Source organism: Xylocopa sonorina, chromosome 15 (assembly GCF_050948175.1).
Source record: "Xylocopa sonorina isolate GNS202 chromosome 15, iyXylSono1_principal, whole genome shotgun sequence".
NCBI classification, from domain to species: Eukaryota; Metazoa; Arthropoda; class Insecta; order Hymenoptera; family Apidae; genus Xylocopa; species Xylocopa sonorina.
Genome location: NC_135207.1, coordinates 4,575,968 through 4,584,990, shown reverse-complemented (window position 1 = coordinate 4,584,990; position 9,023 = coordinate 4,575,968). Strand labels below are relative to the sequence as shown.

The 9,023-nt window shown below is 43.9% G+C and overlaps 3 protein-coding genes across 3 annotated transcripts; all 3 read left to right on the top strand.

The window, feature by feature from the left end:
- The first annotated feature begins 1,874 nt into the window (after nucleotides 1-1,874).
- Nucleotides 1,875-3,290, top strand: LOC143430637 (uncharacterized). The gene is made up of 3 exons (XM_076907011.1): nucleotides 1,875-2,117; nucleotides 2,748-3,078; nucleotides 3,147-3,290. Exons 1-3 carry the CDS (start codon nucleotides 2,036-2,038, stop codon nucleotides 3,166-3,168), a joined length of 435 nt encoding a protein of 144 aa, XP_076763126.1. The 5' UTR covers nucleotides 1,875-2,035; the 3' UTR covers nucleotides 3,169-3,290.
- A 564-nt stretch (nucleotides 3,291-3,854) lies between these two features.
- On the top strand, nucleotides 3,855-4,737 carry LOC143430771 (uncharacterized). Its single transcript, XM_076907188.1, has 4 exons — nucleotides 3,855-4,065; nucleotides 4,122-4,356; nucleotides 4,442-4,583; nucleotides 4,644-4,737. The coding sequence occupies exons 1-4, from the start codon at nucleotides 3,949-3,951 to the stop codon at nucleotides 4,735-4,737; spliced, it is 588 nt and encodes a 195-aa protein (XP_076763303.1). The 5' UTR covers nucleotides 3,855-3,948.
- A 196-nt stretch (nucleotides 4,738-4,933) lies between these two features.
- LOC143430574 (calaxin-like) lies at nucleotides 4,934-9,023 on the top strand. The gene is made up of 5 exons (XM_076906916.1): nucleotides 4,934-5,030; nucleotides 6,963-7,283; nucleotides 7,775-7,889; nucleotides 8,215-8,468; nucleotides 8,561-9,023. Exons 2-5 carry the CDS (start codon nucleotides 6,967-6,969, stop codon nucleotides 8,781-8,783), a joined length of 909 nt encoding a protein of 302 aa, XP_076763031.1. The 5' UTR covers nucleotides 4,934-5,030; nucleotides 6,963-6,966; the 3' UTR covers nucleotides 8,784-9,023.

Sequence of the window (9,023 nt, the reverse complement as noted above, 5' to 3'; positions counted from 1 at the left end):
CGATAGCTTATGAATTCATCGACGAGAAATTCATTACTCCAGCAACGTGGATTGTTACTCATTAAATCTGTCTCGAGCAGAGAACATTGTCCTTCCTAAACGATGCGTAAGACATCGATATCGAAATAAACTTATTTTCAAACGAAGCTTCCAGTCTTACATCTTCTCATTTTCATCGAATTAGATTTTTCATCGAGGTGGAATCTCTGTTTCGTAACAGGAAGCGACGAAATTCAAAACGAGCAAGGCCATTAAACGTCGACCCGTCGAGCAGCTGTCAAAAATACGTATCGTACACTGAGTAATTATAAGTGATTATGAAGTAAGATGGAGTAATCATAATTATACCCTCGAGTGCTTCCTGGAACAAGAAACAGCAACTCATGGCTCTTCGAATGACAGCGATCCGTTTCGTAATTTCAGGTTCACGGTCAATTTTCAATTTTCTAACTGGTCAACTGGCGACTAGTCATCATTAGAAAGTCGCTAGACGAGGAATAAATCTTCTGCTTGCGATTCAGAGCCTCCTCTTGAATCGACGCAGCGGTACATGGATCAATTTGTCCGAGGCCTGAGAGTCGTTCAGCCGGATGAGTTAGAGGCATTAGAGATCAGAGTATGCTAATGCAAACACGCTTTCAAACGACCAGCGAGCAGTTATTTAAACAGCGGCTCTTACAACTGACGTAACGTCGTTCGATTCTTATGGGTCTGAAAATGAGACGAGAGGAGCGGACGATCCGTTCGCGTAGGCGAAGCAAATGTTGGGCGCTCGACACGAGAAATGGATCGAATTGGTTCGCTAAACAGACGAATTAGACGATGCCGCGGGAATCGTCGCGCATTATACGAAAGCCTTGGCCGTCGTTTATAAAAGACGATTAAGTCGCTGTGTAATTCTTACGTGAAAACGTTCGCGTGATTCATTGGGTGACTATGGAATTTTTTTTCTCTTTACCGTTTCAAAAATTTCCCGTTCTTACGCATGGTAATGTAAACCACGCGTGAAATAGTCTACAGACAGAGTCCATGCATATATGTATGTCAGGATTTTAGGTTTATACGCTTATGGTCCTCGAAAAATAATTTCTTCCCCGCTATTGTCTCGCTCGTGACGTAGGCTTCGTTCCTCTTCCTTGGTTAATAAATTATTCATGTCCCATCGTTGCTCGTTTTCGATAAAATATCCCAAACCGATGATGAATTCGTGGTGTCGCGATATACGCAGACGTTTCGCGCCTCGGCTCATTAAAATGAGTCTCATGAATTACTCCTCAATGCAGCGCTTCTTCCTCATTATTCCAACCTATTTTCCGGCATTGCGTACTGTTGCAACTATTTCCATCGCGCAATTATTTTTTTTCATCCAACGTTATCCGATGGATTCATATTTCGCGATAAACGGTGAGCACTTTGCAGTCCGTCTCGTCGAAACGAGTCTCGCGAGCAACTGCGTCGGATCCTCTCCCATTGACTCGTAAAACGAGAGAAAAAAGAAAAAAATCGTCGGAAGGTCGCTGGTTATTATTTAATAAAACGTTCGTAAGATCCGCAGACGAAGGTGCAATCACGATTCCAGACGCGAGTCCTCTGAGACGCGCGATTCATCGAATCAACGACGGAGCGTGTTTCATAAAAAGAACCATAAAACTCGTTCGATCGAAGAAGCGTGTCGTGCAGCCGGTGGAATTTCAACGAAACAGGGTGACGGCCGAGACGTAGGGTTGGAGTATTGCCTAATCATCGTCCGTTGTCGTTCGACCACGAGCAAGACCCAATGGTCGACATATTAGTGGCGTGTTAAATTGCAACGCGTTCGCACAATGGCGGTCCATCCGTGCTAATGAGATGCGGCCGTTCCTCGTGGTAGAGTGTCTGTTTCGTACCTACGTAAACGCACTGGGGCATCCCGGAACGATCGAGACGTCCACGCTTACTATATAAAGAACGCCCTCCGTATTTCCTTATTGCCACTTCGTATTCAAACTTCGAAGACGCCCGTCGAGCTGCGAATCGTGTAGAAAAGCCCGGAAACATGAAGATCGCGGTGATCGTCTTAATCGCGGCGCTGGCGACCGTCTGTGCCTACCCTACCTACTCTGACAATGAGGAACAAGGTACGCCACTTCCTAGAAGGGGTTCTTCTCTTTGTTTTACACGTGTAACAGTGGGACGAGCTGGAAATTGTAACGATTTTTTGTCAAGAAAATTTCAAATAAGATATAATTGTTGTACAGCTGATAATTTCGAGGAGGTAGTACGTAATAATAGCGGTAGCGTCCACGGTTACGTTAAGGGTGGAATATTCCTTTTCGTCTCTGCTTGACGAGTCGAGACGCATATGGATTACGTCCTCTTCATAGTCGATTGATAGTCGCACGACAGCTTCTGTTTTACGTCTCGCTACGTGTGTTATTCCGAAGCATCAAATGATTAACACTCTCCGCGTCACACGGATGGGATCGAAATACTCTCCGAGCTGTGACTCATCGTTTAGTGAACGTCTAACAGGTCTACAGCTGGCTGACAAAAGTTGTTTCCTAACGACCTTATTTTTTTTCTCAAGGTTGATGCAACCTTCCACTTCCTGGTCGGTTGCGAAACCTTCACCTTTCCAACGCGTCTCTTGTTATTCCTATTTTGTATCCAAACTTCTTTTTTTTCATGATGTTCGTTCTTACGAAATTATAAAAAAAAACTGTCAAAACCCTCGCAATTCTTTTAACGTGGGTGTTTTATCTTTTCAGAACCACTATTGATAAGGGTGGTCAGAGAAGCAAAGCCTGATCCACACTTAGTCGGAGGACTCGGAGGAATCGGTGGTTTTGGTGTCATTGGTGGATTTGGTCTTGGGAGAATCCATCGTGGCTACGGAGGCTACGGTGGTGGCTACCCTTATCACGGCTATGGTGGTGGTTACCCTTATCACGGCTATGGCGGTGGTGGCTACCCTCATCACGGCTTTGGCGGTGGTGGTTACCCTTACGGAGGCTACGGAGGTGGTGCCAATAGCTACGCTAACGCTGGATCCTTCAGCTCTCCGTTTGGCAGCGCGTCGTTTGCGAGTGCAAAAGCTGGGTAAATATTCCTTTTCTTTATAAATGTCTTCGAACTCAGGCGTGTTAATTACTCGTCTTTTGTTGCAGATCCTACGGATACGGACGATAAGGCCTTCACTGTCTCGAAGAATGATAAACGGATATGACCTAGGTTGCGTTGCTCAACTTTTGTATAATACCTCCACGATTGTACAGTATTCTGTGAAATAAAATTAACTTTTGTATAACAAACACTGAGTACATTCGATGCTGATTGTCGAAGGTTATGCGCTTTTGTTCCTTAAATAATTTCACTTTCGAGCATGAAATCACTGCGCGGCTAGCGACATTCTACGCGTGCAAACTTTTGCTATCCGCAATGAGTTATCGCTGTTCGTTGGTGGACGCAGTTCCGTTCGATCTTAAGTGGATGTTTTCCGAGGGATGTTTGATAAACATTGCATACCATACTGTGCGTTCAACAACGCGTATCGCTGCTATAAAATCGATCACGCCACCAGAGCCGTTCATTAGCGTGACTCTTGGTAGACGATCAACGATTCTGCGAAGATTCCAGCTGAAATTGGCGAACAATGAAGATCTCAACAGTTTCGTTACTCTCGCTTTTTCTGCATGTAAGTAAAAAGCGAAATCTGCCGTGTCGAAGCAACATTTTAGCAACGATCGTTTAATTCTAGATACACTGTGGTTCGCTTGCTAAATTAGAATTTCGAGGTAAGAGACAGTTGCTGCGATAGCAAATTCTTGATCGAACAGAAGCACCAATTTGTTGCTAAATATCTTTAATCACGAATTCGATTGTAAAGAAAATGAAGTAGAACCAGACGAACAGCGCAGCACAAGAGTTCACCGTGTCGCTAACTACGAGCTCGTCGCGAACAACGACTCCATGTTGAAGAGCACCGTAAAGGACATCATGATGAAGCAGGCGATCTTATTAGGAAGCCAGGAGCTCGAACAACTCTTGATTCACTTCCCCAACGTGAACAATCTCGTGCAACGCGAGGCAAGTTCGATGGAATATCGTGCGATACGCAATTTTAATCGAATCTGACGTTCCAGATGCAATTGTTCAAGGAATTGAACACGATTCTGAGAGAGCTGATTCAAGACGGGACTATTTCGATGAAGAACATCGACCACGCGATCGGCGAGATGTTGGAGACGAGTACGCCATCGGGGGTCATTGAACCACCGTCCAAGAACGACAATGGTTTGTGGAGTCTGTTGAATTCGTCGGAGAAACTGAACGCATATCAGCGAAATGGTCGAATTAACGAGGGCCAAATAATTCAGAGTAATTATTAACTGTTTTTTTTTTTGCTGTGAGAAGATTTGTGGGAATAGTCGAGACTATTAATTGGTCGTTGTGTTTTCTCGAGGACTTCCAGTCTCTCAAGTGGATACCACGAACGATCTAGAAATGAAAACTGCGAAGAACATCGCTAAGACTCTGGACAACGTGTTGATGGATATTCAGAATCACGTGACGTTCGTTCGAAGCGTCTTCGAGAAACTTTGCAGGTAAGGGAAACGCGGTCGAGGAATTGCGATTCGTTTTATATTAAGGATCGACTTTCGTAGGAAACATCATTCCGTGCAATCGACGCGATCGAACGAGGGTACGATCGAAGAATCCAAGGATCAGCCCAAGAAAGTATCGATACTGGAAAATTAATATTCATATATGCGCAACTGATTTCTTTTTTTGTATTACGCACGCTCGCTTCTTTCATAAATATTTATAGTAGCTGACTTATGCGATCGTATTGTCCATTTCTCAGTATGAAAATAATATTCTGCACGCATCTTTTCCTGCATTCTCTTTGTACATATTTTCCTTTTTTTAACTCGGAAGCTAATGGTTACGATATTCGACGAGCGTCCAGAAAGTTTGATCGATTTCATTAGGTAACTGCTGGCAACAAGAAAGAAACCGTCACGAGGCCGGCACTTGCTTCTTGTCCCTAGGTGAGTTTATTGCTAATGCGATTTTTATTCAAAGTTGCAACAACTGGAGCCCAGTCTCCAACCCACAGAAAGGTTTTAAAATCGCGAATCTCGATAAAAGACTCGAGCAAGAAGTTGTGACACGAGTGCCATTTCGCGACAACTACGTTACGCGAACTGTCGAGTAAACTCTGAAATCACGTACAACCAACGGAATTCCTGTCGAACAGAGCAACATTTTATACAGAATAAAATTTGCGATCAACAGAAAACATTGAAATCATGCGAGCACTTCGCATCTCAGTCCATTCTTTTCTCACCAACGCTTAAAACTATTCGCATGACTAATGGTATCGCGTGTATGCAAACTTAGAGAAGTTAAATCGAGAACTCAGTGATGTTTGTTATCGTGGCGCGATCTAATCTGGTGTGAAATTGCACCTATGATATCTGAATTCGAACCGGTTAATTCGATCCTCTCCTATATCCGTCTCCTCTCCTATCCATCGAGCTCTGTCACTAGCCTGAGAAAACGCGACTGGCTTCCTCTGAATAACAAGTAACCGAGAATTAAGAATCCACCAGCGCCTGTAGATACGCAACCGTGATCGCAAAGCGCAGGAAATTGCATTCATTCAGGCGTGCATATTCCAACGCTACAGGCGCAGGAAATTTTAAGCTCAGTTTATTAAAGAAACATCGCGTTTTCCTTCTAACGAGGCGATTATTCGGATTAATATCCGTTGTACCATTATTCTTCCGGAAATTGAAACACTAGCTTACAGTGCCAGGCACGAGGTAACAATGCATACGAGAAACACCAGGAAACAAGTGTTTTATTACTGCCTAGAGAACGATCTCGTACGTGGTGAGAAACTTTTCATATTTCTGAATGAGTTTCCAGCACGAAACCATTACTGGATAATCTGTTTATGCAAATCTGCTCCATATCCACGTTGAAATGCCCACGGAAAAGCATCGAGCTCGTTAAATAATTCGCATCAATTTCCATGCGAACGCTCATGGAGCTGGCGGAAGAAAATTGCAGCTAAGAAAATTTCAATTTCCTAGATCGTTCAGGATTCGCGTTAGTTCTGTCGTGTACGTCGAAACGCGATCGATTTCAGGCGGAAACAAATTGGATCGAGCGACGACACAACAACCTGTCTCCCCTGGAAGATTTTACAATAAAGTATAACGAAGAGATTCAGTTTCTAATCGCGAACGATGAATCGTAACCCGTTATTTGATCAATCGATCCGTAACCATAGCTTCTATCGTCTTGGCGCGATCAATTTGCGTTTCATGTTGTGGCAACTATATATAATTACAACCAAGAAAACACGATTTCCAACCATGTTTCTTAAACGGTTAATCAACCAATTACCTAGTTTCTCGGAATTTACACCTCGAGCGTTGAAAGCTTACGTAACGCGGCAAAAACTCTCTATGGAAAATCTTTAGAAAAATCGCGAAACACCTGCACTCGCAATCCAATTTTCACATCCTATCAGGACGCTCATCTTTCGAGACCTACTTCCCGCACTCCTTAAATCTTCGCGTCTACGAGTTGGTAGAACCACGTACAGCTTACAACGGATTCGATTAATCCTTCAGACAACCTCGAAACTGAATATCTCGTGCATTGTTTCGAATGTACAGACATCGTCTCGAAGTTCGAGAATTACATTTTAATACGAGTATGATTGCTTCTGAGAAGAAGAGAAAAATGACGCTATTGTTAGCTCAATAATTGACTTATACTACTCGATCGTCTACGAAGAACTAACAATCCTATTTTAACTCAGTATAATATAACTGCGATGCAACTTACCAGCAAAGAATATTTTCATGTAAATGAATCTTCGTCGAAAGAAAGGATCGATGAAAGTGTTGGAAGCTCGGGGAAGCTTCGCGGGAACTGAACACGGAACTTAAGCTCGCGAATTTCAGAGGGATGTCCGGCGAACGCAGCCTCTCGTCGAGCGCGAAACCTCGAATGAATCACGGGAGCAGCGGCGGCGTCGGCGTCGGCGCCGACGTCCGAGGCGCCGTCAGCCTTCGTGCAGGCGCGACGTTGATGAAAAGCGTCTCGATCTTCTTGATGAGCGGCCGCAAAGCGTCCGTCGTCGGCAAACGGCAGACTTCCGGTAGCCCCAAGCACGAGCCGCGAAGAAAGCCGCGCAGGAGGATGCCCGTCGCCGGAAGCGCGAGGAACACCGCGTACACGATGAAGCTGACCGAATCGCTGAAGAGGAAGACCAGATTCTCGTGGCAAGTAGCTTCCTTAAACGCGTCGATTGTTCTGTCGTCAGAGAAATTGCTAATAGTCGAGATGACAGTGATAATTTGGTATCCTCGATTTTGGATAGAGTTTTCGTGTGCATATTCAGAAATGTGACTGATGCGAATTGTGGAAAGTAGGATAATAGAGTATAATTGATGAACCATAAATCTGTGGTATCTAGAAAATTTGAAAAATATCAGAAAATTCACTGTGACTATTGATGAGACATGGAACTTATGATGATTGACGTATTTATCAGTTTCTTTCTTGAGCGTACGCTGATATTTCTCTTTAATTCCTAAGACACCCACAGATTTCTAATTTACGACACTTTGCTGCCTCACTTCGAGACGTCTAAAAATTGTCAAGTGTTTTCCTCTACCAATTATTAAATAGAACGCCTCTACTTGTTCCATATCGTCCTCTAAACTACCGTATCGCACGCAACCCTTTAATTCGCTATTTTCAACGATCACAGGTCAGAGTTGGACAATCTGTGCAAGCTGTACAAGAAGCTGATCAGCTCTGGACAGCAACAAGTAGGACAATCGGTTATCATAGGGAGGAGACCACAGCCGAATCAAACTATGGAGGTACAGCGACACGCCTTCCGTTTCGAATTCCGCGACTTTTAAACTCGCGTGCGTGAGCCTGTCATTACGTCCTCTCGCGATCATGCGATGCACACAATGCAACCTCAGGGCGCGATTATCCCGATGTTTCAATTTCTCAGTCGTCGAGTGAACTATAATTCAGCGCGTGGTTGCCACTTTCGCGGTAACGTCTGATCGATAAAACGATTCGTATGAAACGGTTTTTAATCGAGTCTAATAACGAACACTCGATACTAATACGTATGATATTTTTCAGTACTGTCACATTCTGATTAAATTAAAGCGGAGCTATTTTTTTTCTCAGGGTATAGACAGGACAATCTTCCGCGAGCTGTTGCACAACACGTTCAAAGTGATCACGGAGGTTGCGCTGGTGGAGCGTATATTCTGCTGCTGGGACCGGGAGAACGAGGGAATAATCCGTCTGGAGCCGTGGGTCATGGGATTAGATCTGTATCTGCGCGGCAGCCTGCGTGAGAAGATCGAATTCTGCTTCAAGGTGTACGACTTGAATAACGACGGTTTCATCATGAAGGATGAGATATTTCAATTGTTCAAGTAAGAGCCTCGTCTCGACTGTCAACCGTTAACTCGATCTTGATTTAAGGCGTTAATTGGCGGTCGTAATCTTATGCGAGGTAATCTCGTAGGAATTGTCTAATGAAACAGCCAGGCGAGGAGGATCCCGACGAGGCAGTGAAAGATCTGTCCGAGCTGGCGTTGAAGAAGCTGGACGTGGATCGTGACGGGAAAATCTCTTTTCTAGACTACAAGGTGGCTGTGACGGAGGAGCCTCTGCTGTTGGAAGCTTTTGGACAGTGTCTGGCGACGGACGAGACTTGCGCCTCTATTCTAGCTACGTTGCAGTCGTGAAATGATACGCTGATAGCGAAGGGTGTCCTGATTTAAGCGCTTTACTAGCGGCTGTTCAGGAAAAATAATAGAATAGTGTTAATCGCAAAGGATAAATGCAATCGGGACGTTCGTAATCATGGCACCTGCCGTTTATTAAAAACAAATTCGATAGTAATCGTAATTACAAACAATAATAATAATAATATTAATAATAATAATATAATAATAATAATAATAATAATAATAATAATAATAATA

Coding starts and splice junctions, on each gene's coding strand:
- LOC143430637 (XM_076907011.1), top strand. CDS start 2,036: ATGAAGATCGCGGTGATCGTCTTAATCGCGGCGCTGGCGACCGTCTGT. Junction 2,118..2,747: donor CTCTGACAATGAGGAACAAG/GTACGCCACTTC, acceptor TTATCTTTTCAG/AACCACTATTGATAAGGGTG. Junction 3,079..3,146: donor TTTGCGAGTGCAAAAGCTGG/GTAAATATTCCT, acceptor CTTTTGTTGCAG/ATCCTACGGATACGGACGAT.
- LOC143430771 (XM_076907188.1), top strand. CDS start 3,949: ATGTTGAAGAGCACCGTAAAGGACATCATGATGAAGCAGGCGATCTTA. Junction 4,066..4,121: donor ACAATCTCGTGCAACGCGAG/GCAAGTTCGATG, acceptor CTGACGTTCCAG/ATGCAATTGTTCAAGGAATT. Junction 4,357..4,441: donor CGAGGGCCAAATAATTCAGA/GTAATTATTAAC, acceptor TGTTTTCTCGAG/GACTTCCAGTCTCTCAAGTG.
- LOC143430574 (XM_076906916.1), top strand. CDS start 6,967: ATGTCCGGCGAACGCAGCCTCTCGTCGAGCGCGAAACCTCGAATGAAT. Junction 7,284..7,774: donor AGGAAGACCAGATTCTCGTG/GCAAGTAGCTTC, acceptor CAACGATCACAG/GTCAGAGTTGGACAATCTGT. Junction 8,469..8,560: donor GAGATATTTCAATTGTTCAA/GTAAGAGCCTCG, acceptor GTAATCTCGTAG/GAATTGTCTAATGAAACAGC.